The following is a 24,535-nucleotide window of genomic DNA, read 5'->3' as shown; positions in this document are numbered from 1 at the left end:
TCACACAATTTATTAATTGATGATAGGCAAAAAGAAAGCATGTGTTTTTTATAAAGGTGGATGGATGAAGAAGTTCAAACACCATTTATTATGTGTCTTTCATTGGGTTTTGTAGCTTGTTCTTTCTGAAAAAAGGTTTCCATTTAATTAGGTTGCAAAGGAGCGGGTGAAAGAGGTTATTACTCATGCAGGGGAGGAAAATTTTTTGAACTTGTGTTCAGACCCACCTCAAATTGAGACTGTACTCACTAGTAAGTTGTAACTTGTATAGTTTTGCAATCTTATATGAAATGGTCGCAGTTGTTTATGGGTTTCGAAGTATATATGAATTTGTGAAAATATATTTGTTGTTAGCTTTCTTTAATTACAATTTACTGCAGCTACCTCGTTTTATCTTCTTGTTTTACAATAGTGGTTTTAGATCTGTTATAGTGTCTCCATTTTTGTTCTAATCTTTTTCAGTTAATTTTCACGTGCAATGTTTTGAATGACTGATATATATGGACACATATAAATATTTCTTTGGTGGTGCAGCCTCCCAATCTGAACTCATACCGTCATGGTTTCCGTTCTTCAACAAAGAGCTAGTACGAACAGTCTCTTTTTCAGATCATGAAGCTTTTGACCATCCTGTGGCATGTAAGCTCTTGTATTTCTTCTTCTAATACTTTTCTGTTTGCCCCTCTCTTTCTATGTCTCTCCTCAAGTTTGGTTGTTTTGATCTCTTCTGCTTATGATGTCAGATTATGGTCTTTTACGTTTTTGGAATGATTACTTGATTGTATCCTTTGTTCAACTTGACTTGCAGGTCTTTTGGTTGTTTCTTCAAAGGATGAAGAGCCTATCAATAGATTTGTTGACCTTTTTAACAGTGATCAGTTGCCTTCACTTCTTAGTGATGGAGCAATGGATCCAAAGATTCTGAAGTATTATCTGTTGCTGCATGATAACCAAGATGGCACATCAGAGAAGTACATGAACTCATTCCTTTCTTATTATGTTAAAATTCAGAATATGAAAAAGCGAACAAACATTATGAAGGAAATGAACAACAATCATATATGTTAAATTTGCTGCTTTTGATATCTAAGTACGATGCAAATTGAAAGAAAGGGGAAATTACACTGACCTCCCCTGAGCTATGTGACATGGATTTGGGTACGAGTATCGAGTGCAAGTGCATGTCCAAGCATCCTACTTTCATAAACCTAAATCTTAGGATATTGGAATATGTATCCAAAAGTTGGATATGAGTATTAGGATGCATCGTGGACACTTATATTATACATTGCCTATTGTATAATATTCTTATAAAATATGTAATTTATATTTCTCATCCATGTGAGAGGTTATAAATGTTTATTTACTAGTAAATGTGAGCTTTTTCATCTTGAAACAACATAAAAAATTAGAGGATTTAAGTGTCTAAATTGGGTACGGGTGTTGGACACATATCCCGCACTTTTAGCCTTGTCATATTCGGTGGACACGGGTACTTCGGAGAAAATTTACGAGTCCATGTAACACATCCCTTAAGTAATGAAAAATTACAGTTTGTCCCACAGTTTGGCATATTTATACCATGCTCCCTTCAACTATAAAATCTATAATGCTTTGGCCCATAACATTTGTCATCTATTAGTCAAACATATGGAAAATGATGACGTCATCATTTGTTAGACTATAAAATCCATTCTCGTCATCGTTCCTCTGATATTATAAAGTTCAGGCAGTGAAGTGTAAGCACATGTTTGAATTTCAGAGCAACCACTTTGTGGTATTAAGCTAGTGCTTAACTTGCTTGCAGTTTGAATTTCCCATCATTTACGATTGATGAGACCATTACTGGGCAATGGCTCTTTTTTTTTTATTTTTTTTATTTTTTTATATATATACTATTGTATAATCTTAAAAGATATAATGCTATCCTGTGTCCCAAATTGCTGTCGTAATGGTGAATCTTTGGAACTTTAAACCAAATGCAGTTTTTGTTATTTTGGTTTGAGCGGCTTAAGATTGGTGGTAGGATTATCATCTGTGAGAAAACTTAAATGGGAAGCTGAGTTTCTCTTGGGTCTTCTTAAATTTATGTGGGCCTAGTAAATAATGATTCTTGATTCCATGGCCTGTTCTTTATGCAAACCACATAGAAGGTTACAAGACTGAATTTTTTTTGAGTCAATCGCTAGGAGATAAATCACAAAGATGATGAGAATTACATCAAATTGAACATTCAACAATAAGAAAGTCCAACACATAATTACAAGCATACAATAAAACTCGACACATAACTACAAGCATACAACAAACACAATAAATACCCAAACAAAAGTAAGAGGGAATGGCCAACACATAGGTGGGAGTGTCGGATACCTAACCTCCTAGTAAGGTGCAAGGACTCTTGATCAATGGGGGTTACAATACTGGATTGTCTACTGGATTATGTTTGTAGATTTACTTCTAACGTGATACTTTTTTTCAGTAGTACATCCACACTGTCAATCATGCTAGCCTTCTTATTCATTCTACTAATCTTTTGGTGCTTTTCACTACTTTCACATATACTGGTTCTGCAGTATCTTATGATTTTTATTTTAATCTATAAAGTAATGTACTAAATATGCAAGTGATTTTGAGTATCAATATGTTCAGTTGTGAACTCCACCAATGAACAAAAAAAATTATTCCTGACAAGTTAAAAATTAAAAAGATAAATAAATGAAAACAAACAAATTAACATCGAGAACTAATTTATAAATTTTGTAGACACTCAAAAATTTTGAAAGTTGATTTGCTGAGGTATGCAAGAGTGCGGCAAAATGCACTGATATATATAAATATATATTTCTGGGGGTTGGTATTGGCGGCTTTGAGATGCCACTGAGTTCCTAATACACTTCACATGTCAAGTGGTTCTAAGTTCATGTCTTAAGTAACTTCACTCTTTATCTTCTTGCAAACAGACCAGAAACCGCAAAACAAAAACTTGCCACGACATGTGATTCTTAATAATTTTTGCTTATTCTTTTATAATTTTTCCTTTATTAAGCATGTGCTGCTTAAATCTAATAAGATTGATTTTTTTAATAATTTCTTTTGCAGAACAACCAAATTTTTAACGGAGATGAGGAGTACATTTGGCTCAAATGATTGTGGGCTGCTGTGCGTTAACTCCTCTCAAGATGGTTTAGTAGAACATCAGGAAAATCCATGGGCTCTTCATGTAAGCTAAAGTTTGGCATTGTAAATTCTTTTTTTGTGCTTCCATCTTTCATATTCAAAGTGAGGATTTGTTTAAGTGGATAAAATATGTTAAAAGGCTGTATTCTGATGTCTATGGCAGAGAACTGAGTCTTCACCGAATCATCGTCTTGGTTGCTTTCTTAACATTGATGATATGGATGAGGTTCTTTGTTCAATCTTATTTAGCTTGATGTGCTGAAATTTTTTTGAGGACTTCACTCTTAATAGTTTTGCTTACACTTGAAATTATGACCAAGATGTCAACTTTTTATGAATTGAAACAGCTACAAAATGTCATGCAAGATCTGTCATCTAAACACATAATTCCTCACATGGAGCAAAAAATCCGTGTCCTTAATCAACAGGTATTTTACTTCCATTTTTTTTAAAAATTTCGAATATTATGATTGACTTGTACTTCCCAAGTCAATTATTGTCACCTGTCTTTGTCTTATCCTATTTCCTTCCCAATTTAATCTTGCATCTGTTTAGGTCTCTGCAACAAGGAGAGGTTTCAGAAATCAAATAAAAAACTTATGGTGGAGAAAAGGGAAAGAAGATACACCGGACACCCAGAATGGTCCTATGTATGTTTTTATGGTTTATTTTATTTTTTTGCTGCATGCCTCTTTCTTCTTCTAATTTAGTTGTTATAATCACTATTGAAGGTATACTTTTAGCTCCATTGAATCTCAAATAAGAGTTTTAGGTGATTATGCCTTCATGCTACGAGATTATGAACTCGCACTGTCAAATTATCGACTACTTTCCACGGATTACAAGATTGACAAAGTGTGGAAACGCTATGCTGGTGTACAGGTAACTTCAAAACTGTGTTTATACTGTATCATTCTTGGTTTAGTATGGAGTAGGTTTTCCCAGTGGGAGTGGTTGATCTTTTTTGTATAGTTGGTGGGAGGCTAGAGTAGGGAAGAGGAGGAAGAGAGTGGGGTTTCTGATTTCATTATGCATTATGTGGATCATTTGGAGGGAAAAGAACAGTAGGTCTTTCGATGTTGTAAAGGTTTTTTTTTGTATGTTTTCTGTATAGCTGGAGGTTAGTAACCCTTCTCTTGATCAATTCTTAATTTTTTTAGTTTTATGACACGTGGAGTATGGGGGCTTACTTTTTTTGTTTTTTTGGTGTGTGGTTAATATTGCTTCTCTTTTGTACAAGGGCGACGTTCCATTATTTTATTTTTTAAAATTTTTATTAGTTTTTATAATGAAAATGTATTATTAAAAAAAAAAAGAGAGACAATTCAAACTGGTTTTAGTATTTTATTTTATTTTATTGGAATTTTTAAGGTTAAACATGTTGGAAATTGAAACTGGAAGAGGAAAAGTCTAGGCTTCATGCTTAGCTTTTACATTCACTACACGTAAGGTTATAATTGCATTGCACAATCCCACAGTGTTTCCAAAACATAAGAATAATCTATAAAATTGAACTTGTTGAATTAGGCCTCGTTTGGGAACAGGCTAATTTAGTAACTTTTTGGCTATTTGGCTAAAAAGATAGGTAAAAAAAACTTGTATGTTTGTGATGACTTTTTGGCTAATTACGAAAAGATGTGCAAAAAGTAGAGAGAAAAGAGAATCTTTGACTTTTTGGTATGGGTTATTGACTTTTTGGCTAATTTAGTAACTTTTGGCTAATTGGCTAAAATAGCCTCTTGCCAAACGAGGCCTTAGATCCATTACATGACTTATTTAGACTTTAGAGACCCCCTAACTTTTATAGGGCTTGAATTTCTAGTTAATATACTAAGGTGGTGTTTGATAAGCCAATTCAACACTTAAAATTGAATGTATTAAGTGAAAATAAATTAAATCCGTTTGATAATGACAATTAATATCACTTAAAATTTTATGCACATCTTAATAATATACTCAAATTTTAAGTCATAAACTTCTTACTTAATTCGAAATGCTGAATGTTGAAATGTTTAATGTGTTATGATTATGACACCATTGAGGTGTACTGCCATCACCCCACCAATGCCACTGTCGGACTATCACCCCCAGCATGACTATACAACTACCATTGCTATTGCCACCAGAACTATCACAACACTGCCACCACCTTGCCCCACCACCCGCTACCTCCATCATCACATCACCACTATTACCACCACCATCGCCATCACTCCACTACCACCACCTTCAATAACTCTACCGTACCTCACACAACTACCTCCACCCCACTATCTTATCACCGCAATTATCATGCCATCATTACCACAATCATTGCCACCACTAGGGGTGCTCGCGGATTGATTTTTGACGGTTCAATTTGTAGTTTGGATTTACCTGCAAGTGCGGATTGCGATTTGTGCGGATAGGGTTCGTGGATGTGCGGGCGGTTTGCGGATTGGGCTTTTCCTTTAAAATTTTATTTTTCGGCTTGTTCTTTTCCCATTTTTTAAATATTCTTTTTGGGACTTTTCTCCCCATTTTTTAAATATTGTTTTGGGCCATAAAATTACATATTTCTTATCATGAAATCATTATTTTCCAAATGATTTATCCCAAATAAATTACGACCTATCTATCCAATTTACTTCCAAAAGGAAATAGACCATAAGCACAGGCTAGGATCAGTCAATTGACTCACATTCACTTTATAGAAAAAGTATAAACTAAACAATGTATACAGATGCAGGTGGGTGAGTGCGAATGCGAGTGCAAGTAAAACCCACGACCTGTCCGCAACCCGCAAAACAAGAAAATCCTAATCCGCATCCGACTCTAACGATTATACAAAACCGCCCAAATAGGTGCGGGTGGTTTGGGTTCGGCAGTTTTTGTGGGTTGGATAACCCTATGCCCAGCCCTAGTCACAACTATCTTAGCACCACATTATTATTCATGGATCCCACTGGCATCGCCTTAAATTATGTCAATCTCCAATTTTTGCTGCTTTCTTTAGTATACTTTTTTTCTTGCTATTTTTATGGAGTGCATCACAAATCCAATATGTTGTCTTCCATGATTGCTCAATCCTAGTACATACTCAAAAGAACACATAAGAGCCTTTGTTAACTATTAATGGGTACAAACAGTTGTTGGCCCATAATAGTCCCATTTATCATCTTATTCTTTACTTGATTAAATCACCAAAACCTCAACCCTTCATCACTCCTTTTCCAAAGTCTAGAACAAATATTTAAAAATAAAAAATAATTTCCTCCGCAGTTCTGATATAAAATTGAATCTGATTGTCTTTTCTTTTTATTATGCTTTCTTTGCTTTCGATGTCAACTGTATATTTTGCATTATTGATATATAGTTGTGCCAACTTCTTATTATCACGCAACATTTTTGTCTACTTTTGGTGCAGGAAATGATGGGACTAACATACTTCATGTTGGATCAGTCAAGCAAGGATGCTGAATATTGCATGGAGAATGCATTTAACACATATTTAGTATGTATAGTTTTTTTTTTTTTTTTTTTTTGGGGGTCAAGTTGTGCAATTAAGGTTTGATGTCTTTGGGTTTTTTAATTTTTTTATATGTTAATGTTAATGTTTATGACATTAATCTAACTTGTGCACTTTTACCTAATTTTTTACCCTAAAAGATAATAGTTGTAAATTGCTGGTTGTTATGATTTGACATGTATTTATTTATTGGGTAAATTACACTGACACCCCTTGAGGTTTGGTCCGATTACATCCCACCCCCTGACGTTATGGAAATTACATTCCCACCCTTGTGGTTGATAGTCTCATTTCACAAATCCCCTTGTTTATATAAAAGGCAACAACTCCTGGTTGAAAAACAAAGGAAATTATATTTAAAAAAAAAAAAGTAAAGCAAAGAAAAGAAAAAGAATAAACAGAAGACGTAAAGCAAAGCAAGAAAAGAAAGAATGTATGAATTCAATGTCTTTTTGATACCGACATTAATTCCGTCTAAATAATTACAATGAACGGGGGGTTAGTGTAATTTCCCAAACGTAAAGGGGTGATATGTATTAAACTCAAACTTCAGGGGGTGTAAGTGTAATTTAGCCTTATTTATTTCACTTTTTTAAACGTATCCTCTCTATCTTGGGTGGGGGTTTTGTGAGGGTTTGTTTGGGGCCCTAACTGTCCATCAATATGTTTGTAGTTGCAGGAAGAGCTGTACATTATGTGTGTAATTTAGTTATTTTTTGAAAAGCTTGTTGAACATTTAGTCTTGAAAGTAAAAGAAAAAAGGAAGAAAAAGATAATCTAAGGCTAAGTTTGGCGTCTTCAGAAAAAGCCAAAAAGTCAAAAAGTCACTGGCCCTGTTTGGTAAGGCTTATTTCCAGCTTATTTCAGGTTTTAGCTTAATTTAAGCTATTTTGATGTGTTTGGTTCAACTTAACAATATAACTTATAGCTTTTTGTAAGTCAAAAATCAACTTATTCTTTGAGTGGGGGAGGAGAAGCTTAATTTATAAGTCAAAAATCAGTTTATGTTCACAGTTATAAGCTATAATCACTTTCTCACAGCTCTACCAAACGGGTTAACTATCCTATTTAAGTCACATCATCTTATTTAAGTCACATCACCTCTCTACCACATCACTTCAAACCCAACCCATATTTCATAAAAAGTCAAAAAGTGCACTTATTTAGAACATCCCAAACAATTGATTTATATGTGAACACTGCAAATGTTGGTCAAAATTATAGATATAATTATGGAAATATTATAATTTGCATGTATGTTTATATATATATACTATCATGTTCAGTAGTTCTCTTTTATTTTACGTATTCCTTCAGAACAAATGGTGAATAATCCTAGAATTTTTGGCCTTTGTTTTTGATTGTGGGGTAGGGTTTCATCCAACTATTTATTTGGGGTTTCTTCTTGATTCTTCTTTCAAATCCATTTTTGTTTGGGATGGGGTGGTTGAGCAACTTCAAAGGAGGATAACGGGATGGAAGAAGCACTATCTATCACAAGGAAGGCAGCTTATTCTTGTCAAAAGTATTTTGTCAAGTTTGCCTACATACTATATGTCATCTATCTATAGCCTAGACTTCGTCGCCAAGAGGCTATAGAAACTTTAGTGTGATTTCCTTTATTGAGGAAGTAGCTTTGGAGATTTGCATTGAAGAGGGAGAGACTTTGGAGCCAAGTTGTCTCAACTAAATATGGCACAACTTAGGGTGATTGGGATTCATCGGAGGTGGACAAGTCTTACGGCTGTGGGAAAAGAGTTGTGGAAAGGAATCATAAAGGATTGGTTGGATTTTGTGGGTTATGTCAAATTGAAGGTTGGCATTGGCGATAGTGTGTGCGCCCCCCTTGGAAATGGATTTGGTCAGTGTGTGCCCCCTTCGAAAGTGGCTTTTTTGTGCTGTTGGAATGCAATTCCTAAGAAAGTTCTCATTACCATCATATTTTTTTTTTTTGTTTTGTTTTGGGGATCAATAACAAAGAATTTTATTGATTAATCAAAAAGAGATGAGGATGAGGCATCCTCTACAAATAAGAAAAATAAAGGAAGAAAAATACATAACCCAAATAAAGACTACATCAACAAATTCCTACATATCACACACCAACAACCAATTTCTAGCTAACAAATACAGTGGAATTTCCTTAAAAAAGGGGGTTCACCGAAGCCCCAAAAGTAAGTTAAGTGACAAGTTTTTATCCAAGAAAAATTCCACATGCTGAGATTTTTCTTCAAAAATGCGCGCTTCCTTTCCAACTATAAAACCCAAAAAGTTGCAAAGACGGCACAATACCAAAGCACTTTGGCCCTTTTTGATCCTCCCAAAACATGAAAGCACTATCAACATCTTATCAAAAGATGGCACATGCAAATGTGACAATGAGAATGACCCGCATTGCTACATTGTAGGGTGGCAAAGGAGTTATATGAGACATAAGCCTTTTGATGTCTGGGATTGATGCTTTCCAAGAGGTGTCACAGACTTCTTTCGTGCTTGGTAAGGTGGCTGCGTAGGGGACATCCATATTATCACAAGAAGACACATCACGGTTAGTTGGTGTTGTATGTGCAAGTGTGACGAGGGAAATGACCCTCATTGCTACATAGTAGTGTGGCAAAGGGGTTATATGGGACATGAGCCTTTTGATCTTTGGGATGTCTTGATCCTTCCCAAGAGGTGTTGCAGACTTATTGCATGCTTGGTTGGGTGGCAGAGTAGGGAAGAGGAGTAAGGTGTGGCTTTTGACCCGTTTGTGCCTTGCGGATCATATGGGGAAAATGTTATAGGAGATCTTTTGTGAAATAGATGAACCTACATACTAACTCAAGTTATTTTGTTGTATTTTGTATCGGTGGATCTTTAAGGGGTTTATATTTATCCTAGGACAAATTTTGGAATTTTTTGTTGATTTAATTTTCTAAGGAGCTTATTTTTCAGTCTTTCAAGATCATGATATAGGTTTTACTTTTATGTGTGGGATGCGTCCCCTTGATTCTCTTTTAATACAATTCCATTACATATAAAAAAGGGGCAAATTTCACTTTACATCCCTCCCCCTCTATGGTAGTTAATGTGCAAATTACCCCTTGATGTTAAAAAATAAACACTCCACTCCTTATGGTTTATGAGCTAAATTCCCTGTCACAATTTCTGTCTAAATTAACTAAAGGTGTGACTTATGCGCCTTTGCTGAGAGTGAGTATTTTTTAAGACAAAACACTCTTATGATTCTACAAAATCACAAAAATGCCGTTGTCTTTTTCACTCCCACTTCCCCACCTGTAATTTGTCTCTTCATTGCCTCCCCCACTTCTCCATGGCACACTCTCATCTTGCTTGTCACACCCCATGCACCGTTCATCACACTATACACAAACCCACACTAGTGTTTTAAAAGGCGCGCTTAGGCGCGAGCCTAAGCGCGAGGCGCAATGAGGCGCAGCCTTGCGCTTCGAACAGATCGAGGTGAGGCGCAACACGCTAGGCGCAGCTTAGGCGCTGAGGCGAGGGCTTTTTTTTGAGGCGCAAGGCGTGGGCTTCATGGGCTTTACTCATTTTTCTACTCCAATTGTTGATTAAGTGCTTTTTTTGTAGACATACTCACATGGATTCAAAACTATTCAATATAAAATGACCAAATGTAGTCATAAGAGAGCAAAAAGTGATAAAAGATTGAATGTTATACTTTATACCTTTTGTTGGATTTTATATTTCTAATTTTTAGAAGATTGAATGTTATGTTTAGAGATTATTAAAAATGGTTATGATTTTTTAAATATTATATATATATTTGTTATGTTGAAAAATTTACCTATAGGAGACCTTATCGCCTCGGTGCGCCTAGAGCCTTTTAAAACACTGACCCACACATTACCCGCTCTCAATCAAATTATGTTGTCCATTTTTTTTGTTCTCATTTTTGATATGTGAAAATATGAAAGTGGTGAGCCAATTTTGTCTTTTCTTTTTTTCTTTCTTTGGTTTTTCTTGGTGTCCTTTCCTTAACAATGCAATTGGGTTATGACTTGATTACCGCTTTCAAACGTTAGGTGGGTGGTTGGTGGGGGAGTTATAGTGTGGTAAGGAAGCTAAGCTGCAGATTAGCTCGGAAATTGGAACTTCTTAAATCTGATCTGAAGAGATGGAATGTAGGCGTTTTTGGTTGTTTGGAGGCTCAGAAGGCGAACATCTTGTCAGTTATGCATGGGTTGGATGAGCAGGAAGTTGAGGGGGTCTATGTGAGGAGGATGTGGTATATAGGGATGCGGCTCGGAAAGAATATGCAAAGGTCGCTCGGATGGAGGAGATTAGCTTTCGTCAGAAATCGAAATGCTCGTGGTTGAAAGATGGGGACCATGATACCAAATTTTTCCATCGAATGGCAAATGTTCATTGGTGGGTCAGATAGGGAGGATGTGGGTGAATGGGGCAATGCTTTTGTCAAAGAGGAGGTTAGGGATGGCATAATGGGCTTTTATCAGCATCTTTTTTGTGATAAGGGAGATATGCGGAGGCCAGGGTTAGATGGTGTTGTTTTTTGATTCTATCTCGGAGATGCTTTGTTGTTGGAGAGACCTTTCACTAAGGAGGAGGTCTTGGGTGCACTGAGGAGTATGCTTGGGGATAAGGCACTGGGACCAGATGGTTTTTCTATTGCTTTTTTTTTCCCAACATTATTGGGGGGTGGTGAAGGAGGATGTGTTGGCAGTGCGTGAGCAGTTAATCAGGCAAGGCAATTTGAGAGGAATTTGAATGCAACTTTCATGGCTTTGATTCCTAAGAAAGGAGGGGCAGAGGATATCTGAGATTTTTGGCCTATTAGTCTTCTAGGCAGTGTTTATAAATTATTGGCCAATCTATGACGCACGGGTACGGGTAAGAGTACCGGTACTAGTATGATATGGGTACGTCGATACAGTAAAATTAAAAAAATAAGATACGAGTACGGCTTAGTATGTTTGTTAAAAAATATTTATTTTTAATTTAGAGTAATGTAAAAATTAATTAAATAGTTTAATTTGTTAAGTTGAACCTACAATTAACATTTAATGCCAAAAATAAAGATATAAATCAAAATTAAATGTCAATATATTAAATAACTTACAAATTATAGTTTAATTTTAAAATCATGCTGAGCATAAAATAAAAAAAAAACAAAAAAATCTAGTGAAAGGAGTTTTATGTCTGTAGTAGAAGAAAATATTTTTTCAACTGAGGTATGGTACCACTTGGGTATATATTAGGTACGTCTGGGTATGCTAAAAATTAAAAAAAAAAAAAAAACTTGAGTACATGTTTCGTGTATCCGGTATGAATGCAAAAGTACCATACAAGGTACCATACGCCGGTAAGTACCCAGTACAGGTACGACATATTTTTCGAAGTACCTATGCTTCATAGTGGCCAAGGTTCTGGCCAATAGGCTTCGGGGTGTGCTGGAGGGGGTGGTGTCAGAGTCTCAGAATGCATTTGTGGGCGGTTGTCAGATTTTAGATACTGTTCTTGTGGCTAACGAGTGTGTGGATTCGCGGCTTCGGCAGACAAATGAGGGGATAATTTGTAAGTTGGATATTGAGAAGGCCTATGGTAACGTCAATTGGAAGTTTCTGCTGTATATATTGGAGATGATGGGTTTTGGGGAGCGGTGGAGGCAATGGATTCATTTTTGTATATCTACTATTCGGATGCCCGTTTTGGTTAATGGGACACTAGCGGGTTTCTTTCCCACTTGGAGAGGCTTACGTCAGGGCGACCCTTTATCCCCTTTATTGTTCATTTTGGTTATGGAGAGGTTGAGTCGTTTGCTATACAGGGCAGTTCAAGGCAGTTTGTTATCGAGCTTTGAGGTGGGGGTGGGGTCTGATTCTTTGGTGGTTTCTCATCTTTTCTATGCTGATGATGCGCTGATTTTTTGTGATGCGGACGCTATTCAGATTGGCAATTTGCGGTGTGTGCTGTTATGTTTTGAGGCGGTGTCCGGCATTCGGGTCAATTGGCTAAGTCGGAATTGATCTCAGTGGGAGAAGTGGTTCGCTTACAAGTGTTGGCGGCTGTTTTGGGCTGTAAGGTGGCTATGTTACCAGTTTCTTATTTGGAACTTCCTTTGGGGGCTACCTTTAAGGAGACAAGGGTGTGGGATGGGGTGGTGGATAAAGTGCAACGGTGGGTTGTGGGGTGGAAGTGGCAGTACCTATCAAAAGGGGGGTGGGTTACTTTGATCAAGAGTGTCCTTTATAGTATTCCGACGTATTTTATGTTTGTGCATGTCATTTCTGTCGTGGCTAAGAGACTGGAGAAGCTTCAACGAGATTTTTTGTGGCGTGGAGGTGGGGGTGGGGAGGGTTTTCATTTCCATTTGGTGGATTGGGAGAGGGTTTGTATTCCTGAGGAGATGGGGTTTGGGCGTGAGAAGATTGGTGGTGTTCAATCGGGCTCTTTTAGGGAAGTAATTGTGGTGTTTTGTGGAGGAAAGGGAGTGGTTATGGAGGAGGGTGGTGGTGGCTAAATATGGAGAGGAGGGCGGGGTTGGTGTTCGAAGAGGGTGGTTCAATCTCATGGTCGTGGTTTATGGATGGGGATTTGGTTGGGGAGGAAGGACTTTTGGGGTAGGGTTTGGTTTAAAGTGGTGGGGGATCGTGTGGTGAGATGTCTTTGGAAGGGCATGGTTCCTGCGATATATGCTATTGCGGCTGATATGGAGGTGCTGGTTGCTTCAGTTAGGGTGAGGCAAGGGAACTCAGTTGTTTGGAACGTTCATCTTCGACGTGCGGTGCAGGATTGAGAGTTAGACCAATTGGTGGATCTTTTGGGCTTCTCGTATGGGTTGCAACAAGGGGGGAGGGGGTGGATTCTTTGGTATGGGAGGTTTGGAAGTCTAAGGGTGTATTACAGTCATTTTATAGGGTGCTTGTTGGGGGCGACATTGTCGTGCTTCCTTGGAAGAATATTTGGGTGATGGGATCTCCATCCAAGGTGGCTTTCTTCGTTTGGACGGTAGCTTTGGGTCGTATCCTTACTATTGACAATTTGATTCGGCGGCGCCATGTGTTAGTAAATTGGTGTTGTACGCGTTGTAGAGATGCAGAAATGGTGGAACATTTGTTGGTTCATTGCTCTGTTGTGTACCGGCTTTGGTGTTTGATTGTTGCTCTTTTTGGTGTGATTTGGGTGTAACTGGGGTCTGTGCGGGGTGTGTTGTTTAGCTGGGGCGGGTCGATGGTGGGTAAGAGGAGTCGGAAGTCTTAGTTACATGCTTCCCTTTGCTTGTTATGGTTGGTTTGGTTGGAGCGTAATTGATGCATTTTTCAGAATGTGTCAGGCTTCTTATGGTGTTGCATAGTTGGGTTATGGGTTCGGTAGATCTTGATGTCTTGACTTTTGTACATTTTGTGGAGGGTTTGATTAGTTAGCTTTTGCGGGCCAGCGTGGGCTACTATTTTCCTTGTATTCTTTGCATCGTCTTGATGCCTTTTAAATAAAGTTGGCTTATTTATCAAAAAAAAAAAAAAAAAAAAAAAGGAAAAAAGTCTGAAAATTTCCAGTTTCTATAATATATAGATTTTCGACCTCTACTGAAATTTGATCAACATTGATATTGCGAACTTCTAGTGCTGTCACTACTTTGCCAACCTTTGAAGGTAAACCAATTGCCTTGTTTTCAACCCCCACGCTCTTCGTACTTTTCATTGAATGACATTTGATCTGCAGATCATTACTATTGTGAAAATAAACATTGTTCCCAACCGAAATATTCTGAAAATTGACATATTTTTATCAGAACACTTTTCACTTATATAGCCTACCAAAATAGTTATAATTACAATAGTTTACCCCATCCAGTTATAGTAGCAGCATCTTTTTCTAATTCTGAAAAAAGCATAGCCATAAATTCACTTTGGAAGCCTGGAACCATGGCCAGGGAACCCTCGCATTGAAGAAACATTGCAATAATAAAAGAGTTTACAATACCAAATTGTGCTCTATCTCACTCTTTTTGAATAAGTAGGGTGTCGGGAAAGGGAAGGGGGAATTGGGGGTGGCAGTTGGCAGGAAATAGAAGGGGTTGGTTGGTGGCAATGGGTGCATTGCAGTGGGGGTGGCAATTAGTGGTGGTTATTTTTGTTGGTTTATATGTATACATGTACGTATATGTGTGTGAATACGAGTTTAGTTCAGAGGAGAGGAAGAAGATGAGGGTATTTAGGTGATTTCAAGAACCATTAACAAAAGTTACCTGTGTGTTTTAGTCCACAAACCACAAGTAGTGATGTGCTTATTTCTTAATATTAGGAGGTAGGCTGCACATTCTACGTCACATGGGGTGAAGTGAATTTTGCCAACAAATGTCACCAACTTTAAAGAAGACGTTGTGACTCAATGCAATGGCAAGTGCTACCTGCCTTGAGCCTTGTGGAGACAGTTTGAGTCACGAAGTCAGCCTCCCAACAAATAAGTGGGGGAAGACTGCGTACCTATTACCTCTTCCATTCCATGCTTAAAGCGGGAGCCTTGTGTAATGGGTACAACCTATTTAGGTCATATTTCTTAGGGTTTATTACACTTTCTACTCCTAAACTATTGTCAAATTATCTATTTAGTCCTTGAACTATCGATTGTCTACTAGGTCCCTAAAGTATATAAGTCAAAGTCTATTTAGTCCCTAAACTATCGATTGAATCGATTAAATCCCTAAAGTATTTAATTCAAATCTATTTATTTCTTAAAAGGATTACAAAAATAAAATATAAACCAATAAGTATTATAAATTAGTAAAATACCTAATCTAGTTAAAATTTGATTTCAAATAAACTTAAATTTTAATGTCTTTGAAAAGTGGTGTCAGTCCTTATGGTGAATTTCCTTTATAATAGTAAGTGTAATTATCTATAGTATTTTCTTAATTATCTTTTACAATGGCTACATGCTCTCCTTTATCTAGTATTATATGCTAGATTTCGTTTATAATTTTTAATTGATTGTTTTTAAATTTGTCGCTAAGTTCTTTTTATTACTTAATTCATGTATTATTTTGTTATACTATTATTTGTAATGAAGTGTTATTATTTAAATTATTTAATTATACTTTTTTAGTATATCTGATATTCATAGAATTTATTGACAAGAATGGGAAACGAGACTTTAATATTAATTTAAACACAGAACGAAATAAAAACACCTATTACAGACAAAATAAAAATTTTAGATTTTTCCTTAATAAAATCTTAATTGGGCAGGTGTTTTACTAATTTATAATACTTATGGGACTATATTTTATTTTTGTAATCTTTTTAGGGATTGAATAGGTTTGAATTAAATATTTTAGGACTTAATAGATTCACTTAATAGTTTAGGGACTAAATATACTTTAATTTATATAGTTTAGAGACTTAATAGATTCAATCAATAGTGTAGGGATTCAATAGACAATTTGGCAATAGTTTAGGGGTAGAAAATGTAATCAACCCTATTTCTTAATGATGTTAAAATATTACAGAGTTGTGTTTTCTTTAGACATTTTAGAGCAAAGATTGATTCCCAGTTAAATGCTTTTATGTTTTTAGGGCTATTATTTTAAGATCAATGTTGTCAAGGAAAATGTAGCCACTAAGTGTTCCCATATGAATGATTGTGTTTGGCTTTATGATAATTATTGATGCCTCATGACTTTTTTTTATTTTAAATTTCATTAGCAATAGATCTTTCATGACGTTCTCAACTTCCTACCCCCTTAAATCCCCAGAATAAAATGGTTGTCTTATGCCAATTTCAAGAATTTTCATGAATTTTTTGACGTTTTATTCAAACTCGATGATGGAAACAGAATGGTCTTGCTCATCATGTATTCAAAAGCATCAAAAAGCAATATTAGACATTCAATTAGTACACTGGCTCCACCTTTTGTTCTTAGTTGTTCCAGATGATGCTCTCATTTGTTGTCCACTACCTCTATATTTTGGTTCTTCGTTTTTATGTTCAAAGATCTAGCTTTATAATTTATGAATGATTTATTTAGATGCTCTAAACTTCTAATGAATAATACTTGAAAATAGACCCTGGCTAGAGAAATGTTTCTTCATTTGTGGTGAATTTTTTTTGGCTACATCTAATTCTTATTAAACTAAACGATGAAGTACACAAAATTTTGATCTTGTTACAGCGTAGAGTCCTCAATTACATTAATTGAGGCATCCTCAGGACTGTAATAGTCCTTGAAAAGTGCTCCTTTCTCAAGCTTCCACCTTTTCTTTTGATTAATTCTTGGGCCTTGCCTTCCTAACTACTCCAAATTACATCTTCCAGTGAATTTTAATTGTCTTGTTGGGAGTATTAAAGCACAGGCTTTTAAGAAGAGCATAATAGCATGTTGTATATACTCATTGAAAAAAGGAAACTGGCAACTAATTAGCTGTTACTGATCTGGTTTTACATTAGGAGGCGATTTCTTGTGTCCGCAAGTAATTTTAGTTCGCCAGATTTATGACCTTGTGAGGGGCTGCATTACTTTAAACTAACCTTTTCTAGAGCTGCAATTCTATCATTTTGGTTAATACCTGCAGTTGGAATGAACTCTTGCCTTTTCGTTGGACTTATGCAATCACATTTTTACTGAATTACGTAATTTATTATTATTCAGAAACTTGGGTCGTCTGGTCAGCGAATTGCTACAAGGTGTGGTCTTTGGTGGGTAGAAATGTTGAAGACAAGGGATCAGTTTAAAGAGGCTGCTACTGTTTACTTTCGTATTTCTGGTGAGGTAATACCCACGTTTTTTTATAACAACACTGAATAATAATATCTATGCTCTGCTCCTGAAATGCAACTTCTTTTAGGAACCCCTACATTCGGCTGTCATGCTGGAGCAAGCATCTTATTGCTACTTGTTTGCGAAACCACCAATGTTACGCAAATATGGATTCCATCTTGTTCTTTCAGGTGATCTGTATAAGAAATGTGATCAGGTAACTATATCACAAATCATGCAAAAGTTTCTTTGTGCGTAAATGCTGTAATTTTCTGAAAATATCTCCCTTGTTTGTCATCAGATGAAGCATGCAATTCGCACATACAGAGGTGCTTTAACTGTTTTTAAAGGAACTAAATGGAGCCATATCAGGGATCATGTTCATTTCCATATTGGAAAGTAAGTTCTAAAGCATTTGCCAGTAGTTTGCATAATAAACACATTAGCAATTGTGGTATTAGTAATGTGCAAAGATATTTAACATACCTGACATGTAAACAGATGGTATGCATTTCTTGGGATGTTTGATGTGGCAATTAATCATATATTGGAAGTCCTGGCCTGTGGCCATCAATCGAAGACAACACAAGAGTTATTCCTGAGGGACTTTTTTCAAATTGTTCAGGTAATGTGTAACTGTCTAATAGCATTATCAGAGAAAGAAAAATGCAAGATTTTGTGTAGAGCTTAAACGGCCTAGTTTAACCTGTTGATCTGATTTGTTTAGCTGAGACCTGGCATGGCTTTTGCATCCTATTGACTTGAACTCTATAGAAAAATACCTAACATTTTTGTCACTAATTTATGGTTGATCTTTTTAATGGTCTGGGGCAATTGGTTTATGTTGATAGACTTTTTGGACTTTAACGGAATCCATTGCCAACTCCAGCTTAAATTTTTTTTTGAAGGAGAGACAGGAATGTGTAATGAGGAAGGTTTTGTTTTAAGTTTTTTGTTTTTTAAAATTTTTTTTTTATCATTTTGAATTTCTTTGACTTAGAAGCTCTTTGTTTTAAAGAAAATGGACAAGAATACTGGTTTTTTTGAGAAGTTTGTACTCACTAATGATAAGGGTGGAAGTTTGAGTCGAGCAGATTAAGTGGTTAGGAAGGTGAATGAAGTGGCTGGAAAGGACGAAAAGGTGCAACATTCCACTACACTCTGCCTTCGTAGATCCTTAGAAGAAGGGGAGGAAATGGAGGATATCCTCTTGAATAATAATTTCATTTTGTCATACAACTTTTCCCACTTTGATCTTCTTTATACTCTCCTTTACCTTTGATACTCTTAAAATGCGAAAGAACCTATGATTAGTATTACTGCTAGAGTTATCAAGTTCTTCTAAACTCAAGTTTCTTGAATGATTTCTTAAATACATTCAAAGTAATTCCTTATTTATTTATCAAAAAAAAAAAATTCAAAGTAATTCCTTCACCGTTCCTTGTTCTCATCTTACTTAACTACTGTTATCTTATGCACTTAGGCCACGCTTGGGAATAAGCTTTTTTAGTAACTTTTTGGCTTTTTGACTAAAATGTGATGTAAAAAAAAACTAGTATGTTTGGGACTTTTTGACTTTTTACGAAAAAATATGCAAAAAGTAGAGAAAAAAGGAAATCTTTGACTTTTTGGTATTGGTATTGGTTGTTGGCTTTTTGATTTTTTTAATAACTTTTTGGCTTTTTGACTAAAAAAACCACTTGCCAAACGAGATGTAGTTTAGGATTCTTCCTTTTCTTCTTCTTAACTTGGCAAGTTTATATATATATATATATATTTTTCTCCATCCTTCTAATTTAACTTATGATAAAAGATCATCATAAGCCTTCAACTTAGCCTTACTAACTGCTTTCTTAACTTTGTTTTTTGCTAATTTATCTTTTATTTTTTGTTATTCCTATATATATATAGAAAGTTTTGTGGCACTCTCCTTTTGTTTTGATCGCTTTTTGAACCTCTTCATTCCACCAAGAAGTTTCTTTGGATTGTGTCTCACATTGCACACAATTTGTTTTCTCATTGGAAGTCCATTTTAGACAACCAAAATCCCGGTTTCGGAAGATCGGTTGTATCTTGCACCCCTGATCTTTCTTCCCTTGTTTTCATTATTGATTCTTTTCCTAAAATGGCCTAAACTTTCACCTTTTGAATCCCACCATCTAATTTAGGGGTGCCAACATTCTCTACTCTTCGTCTTCATATTCTAATTCCTACATTTAATACCATTATTCTGTGTTGTGCAATGAGCTTCTTTCCTACTATTACTTTACAATCGTTGCACGTTCCTTGATCAACTCTCCTGGTAATAAAAAAAATCTATTTGTCTAATATTTGTTCAACTTGTAAATATTATCAAGTGTTCATCCATTTTCTTATTGCTGGTGTTTACTATTACTATTACAAAACCATATGCATTGCAAATGCTAGGATAACACTACCTTCATATCCCTAATTACCTTTCCCTACATAAACATTAAGATCAGACTACCTATAAAAACTCTCACCACTTGGTATCCATAGTATTAATCAATCCAAATCCTTCAAAAATTGTCTTTTAATAGATCTAATCGAATTGGGGTGTGTAAGCACTAATTATATCTAGTGTCTTATCTCGTAACTCTAATTTCACCAAAATTATTGATATAGGATGGTTGGTAGAAGAAGAAAAATGTAAAAGAAAAATAATTCTCATCCAAATAAACAAAAGTAAACCCTAAATCTCAATATCAATATTCAACTATCCACAATTTTGTAGCATAACAGCCTATTTATAGGCAACCAAAGAAAACCGTAATTTAAATTACCCAAAATAAAAACTGCCATAATTAAAAGATTAAATAAAGCAGTAAAATCTGTTCGAATATAAATAAGAAAATAACATAAAATAAATCCCTAATTGTCTTCCAATTCCTTTGTTCCCTATCAATCATCTTTCCTCCCTTTCATTTAATCTCTTCCACTTGTTCTTTTAGATTTTTATCTACAATTGTGCCCCCTCCATTCCTATGTGTTTCTCTTTTCCAGTATACTGAAGTTTATATATGCACATATTTTTCAATTTCCTTAGGTTTTTTCCCTACCCATTTAGTTGCTTTTAAAAAAATAATATTAATCTCCTAAACATATTCTCTGCCACTTTCATCCCTATTCTTATTAATGTTTCCTAAGAGTATTCTACTCTTGGGTATGCCTATGTACCCGCACTCATCCATTAAAGTGCGGAACCCTTGTCTACATCTCACCACTCCCAGGTGCCAAATGTGGTGTTGCCTGGGGGAATTCTATAACCCTTGGTCATTTATCACTACTCCTGAGTTTCTTTGCAGCACGTTGTAAGTAGGGAATGCCACAGCTGAAGAATTGTAAGGGTCCATGTTCATAAAGGTGTTATTGTAAGTTTTATGTTGTATGTCAAACCAACTACAACCCTCCTTTCTTTAGGCTTGTGACCGATTGTGTAAAAGATAAAACACTGAGCATGAACATACGTGGAGTTTCCTTCTTGCTGCTTAGAAGCATAAAAAATAAATTAGTATGGTGATCCATTTGGGGAAATGAAAATTGTTTCTGGTACCAAACAAAATGACTAACTTTTTCTAACCAAAGGTTTGACGACTAGAGTTGCAACAACTATAGAGGAATCAAGTTAATGTGTTATATAATGAAAGTGTGGGAGAGGGTGATAGAACGCAGATTGCGAGATATAACGGAGGTATCAGAGAATCAATTTGGGTTTATGCCTGTCAGGTCAACTATGGAAGCGATCTATCTTTCGAGGAGAGTAATAGAAAAGTATAGAGAAAAGAAAAGAGATATTCATATGGTGTTTATCGACCTTGAGAAAGCATATGATAGAGTGTCCCGGGATATAATATGGTGGGTGTTAGCAAAGAAAGGGGTGACAAAAGGTTATATTGATGTGATTAGGGACATGTATGAAGGGGTGGTGACCACTATTAGATCGCCTGCTGGAGAGACAAATGAATTTCCTATCACTGTAGGTTATACCAAGGATCTACGTTTAGTTCTTATCTTTTTGCTTTAGTTATGGATGAGTTGACGAAAAATATCCAGAATGACGTGTCATGGTGTATGCTTTTTGCAGACGATATAGTGCTAGTGGATGAGACTAGAGTAGTTAATACAAAGTTGGAGATTTGGAGAAAAACTTTTGAGTCTAAAGGATTCCGGATAAGTAGGACTAAGACAGAGTACATGAAGTGTAAATTTAGTAACAGTAACATTGAAAGCAGATGAGAAGTGAAGATTGAGAATCAAGAACTGCCTAAGAGTGAACATTTTCGTTATTTATGGTCGATTATCACAACAACGGGGGAGATTGATGCGGATGTGGCCCATAGGATTAAGGTGAGATGGTGTAAGTGGGAAGTGCATCTGGGGTATTGTGCGATAAGCGAATACCCATTAGACTTAAAGGTAAGTTCTATAGAACGGCTATTAGACCAGCAATGTTGTATGAGACGGAGTGTTGGGCAACCAAGAAACAACATGTAGATAAGATGAGTGTGGCTGAGATGAGAATGCTAAGGTGGATGTGTGGTAAGACTAGACAAGACAGAATTAGGAATGAGTGTATTCGGGAGTGGGTAGGAGTAGCACCGATAGAAGATAAATTGAGAGAGAATCGATTGAGATGGTTTGGTCATATTCAACGGAGACCAACAAATGCAGTAGTGAAGAGATACGATGTTGTAACGGTAGCTGAAAGTGTTAGGGGACGGGGTAGGCCTAGATTAACATTGGTTAGCGTTGTAAATAGAGATATGGATCTACTTAATTTGACTAACGATATGGCCTTTGATAGGGCCGTGTGGAGAAGAAGGATTCATGTAGCAGACCCTATTTGATGGGACTTAAGGCTTGGCTTGGTTTGGTTTGGTTTGGTTATTAAGAAGGATGTTTGAGTACTATTTTCTATATACCGACTTGGATTTGTGACTAGAATTTCCTTTACATTGTTTGGGTGGACAACCTTGTGATTTTGAGAGGGCAAGAAATAGTGATCCAATGCAGAACCATCAAATAGTTCTTCAACATTTACAATAATTTGAGTTAGATGGTCAGCCATCAAATTGTCACTTAGTTTTTCATTTTTGTTTTGTTATTATCAAGCTGTTTGACCTGAATGATAACTCTTTTTTACCATGGTTTTATTTGGATAAATATAGAAAACAGGGAAAACATTTGAGGTATCAATGCTTCAATTGCCTGTCATTGACATCCCTTCACTCAAGGTTGTTTTTGAAGATCATCGAACTTATGCATCGTCTGAAGCAGTAAGTTGTATTGTTTTTCCATTTGTAACCTGAAAGTTTGATGTCTTGGATAATAAGGGCCTGTTTGGTATCATTTTCATTTTCTTAGGTTTGTTTTTCGTTTTGTGTGTTTTCAGAAACAAAAACAATAAAGCTTCTTCTGTATTTGTGCCACTTCATGCTTTCGATAGTTTAAATCACGAGCTTGACAACTTTCATTTAAACTGTGAAAAAAAGTAACTCAAAAACTGAAAGACTTCTAACAGCTCAGACCAAAGCTTAAAACAAATAGTTTGATAATCTTTGTTAGCCATTGCATCCCAGTCATGTCATAAAGGGTAACTGCAGTTGGATGATCTTTGTTAGCCATTGCATGCTAGTCCTGTCATAAAGGGTGACAGGGAGCAACTGCCTACACCCAAGAAGGCTCTTAGCCAGCCAATTGTGTTAATAAGGTTTTGATGACGTCAAAGTTCATTTTGTCTGTGTTTGGCTCTTCAGTGCTGAATTTTCTATATTATCATCTAAAAATGTTATTTGAAAAATGTTCTGTTAAAGATATAGAGAGGGAGGATAGATTCTAAACCTATGTTACTTGGAATGCGGATAATTCTGGTTTGAGGAATGGGAACGAGATATGCCACATGGTTGAAAATGTGGTAGTAGAGGTAGGGTTGTATGAATCACACAATCATACTACTAGAATTTAAATTTTAAGTTACTCTTCTGAAGGGTTGGTTTAGGATAGGCTATATAAGTAACTTTTTGACTAAAATATGAGTTGAAAAAAATAGTATGTTTCGGATATTTTTTAGCTTTTTACGAAAAAACGTGCAAAAAGTAGAAAGGAAAATGAATCTTTGACTTGTTTGTATAGTTCTTTGGCTTTTTAACTTAGTTGGTAATTTTTTGGCTATTGTAGGGAGTTCCCAACCTTACTCTTGTGAGAAATTTTTGTTTTTATAATTTGATATTCAATAAAATATAGTATATTATTTTTCAAATTAATCAAGTAAAAACACAATTGTAGAACTAGAAGCATTATGACTCTTTATTATTATTATTATTTTGGGCAACATTTACTTTACTCCTTTGTGGACTAAAAGTGCAATGCTAACTCCGTTAATAGCAAATGTAAAATGACCTTAGTAGCCCTATGTCTTATTTTTTTATTTTTTATTTTTTTATATTCTATCATTCTGTTTCTTTTCTTATACAATTAATTTTAACTTAACCACATATTAACTAAATAAATCACTTATTATCCACAATTTTTTCTAACTTCAATTTCTAATTTAATCTTATATTACATTATAATATATATACACCATGCATATGTATGGTATAGGAATCTTAAATGAAAGAGGTCATTTGATGAGATCATGGGTTGCCACTATTGAAATTGTCATTAAACTCTTACGCCTTTAGATTTTGTTTGGGGGTCTCATGCTTGTGTCGTGCCCATTGCCTTCAGATCTGGTTTCCGCGGGGCGGGGGGGGGGGGGGGGGGGGTCACTTGCTTTAGATCTGATTTAATTTGCTTCTTTAATGTTGGTTTGATTTTGTTGATAGCCTTGATTTCGAAGAATTCAGATAGAAAGAGGGTGATTTACAGTCATGTGGGAGGATAGAGGGGTAACTGGAAGGGGGTCACTTGCTTTAGATCTGATTTAATTTGCTTCTTTAATGTTGGCTTGATTTTCTTGATAGCTATGATTTTGAAGAATTCAGATGCACAGAGGGTGATTTACAGTCATGTGGGAGGATAGAGGGGTAACAGGAAGGGGATTTACATTTTGTAAAGTGATTTGAAAACATTTTGTCATTTGA

At 35.8% G+C, this 24,535-nt stretch overlaps 1 protein-coding gene across 1 annotated transcript in view; it reads left to right on the top strand.

The window, feature by feature from the left end:
- The window catches only part of LOC114317161 (Tetratricopeptide repeat (TPR)-like superfamily protein), a 47,499-nt gene that overhangs the window by 857 nt on the left and 22,107 nt on the right, over window positions 1-24,535 (top strand). The window contains exons 3-16 of the mRNA XM_082899066.1: window positions 152-251; window positions 535-639; window positions 809-971; window positions 3,103-3,223; window positions 3,344-3,406; window positions 3,528-3,608; window positions 3,736-3,830; window positions 3,912-4,062; window positions 6,587-6,673; window positions 17,322-17,441; window positions 17,518-17,646; window positions 17,731-17,828; window positions 17,931-18,054; window positions 22,619-22,726. Of these exons, the coding sequence (XP_082755192.1) occupies window positions 152-251; window positions 535-639; window positions 809-971; window positions 3,103-3,223; window positions 3,344-3,406; window positions 3,528-3,608; window positions 3,736-3,830; window positions 3,912-4,062; window positions 6,587-6,673; window positions 17,322-17,441; window positions 17,518-17,646; window positions 17,731-17,828; window positions 17,931-18,054; window positions 22,619-22,726 (1,545 nt within the window). The remainder of the gene's footprint in view (window positions 1-151; window positions 252-534; window positions 640-808; window positions 972-3,102; window positions 3,224-3,343; window positions 3,407-3,527; window positions 3,609-3,735; window positions 3,831-3,911; window positions 4,063-6,586; window positions 6,674-17,321; window positions 17,442-17,517; window positions 17,647-17,730; window positions 17,829-17,930; window positions 18,055-22,618; window positions 22,727-24,535) is intronic.

The sequence above is a fragment of the Camellia sinensis genome, chromosome 12, assembly GCF_055761805.1.
Source record: "Camellia sinensis isolate YWXY chromosome 12, ASM5576180v1, whole genome shotgun sequence".
NCBI classification, from domain to species: Eukaryota; Viridiplantae; Streptophyta; class Magnoliopsida; order Ericales; family Theaceae; genus Camellia; species Camellia sinensis.
The sequence above is the reverse complement of the archived record's forward strand: the minus strand, read 5'-3'. Positions and strand labels throughout refer to the sequence as shown.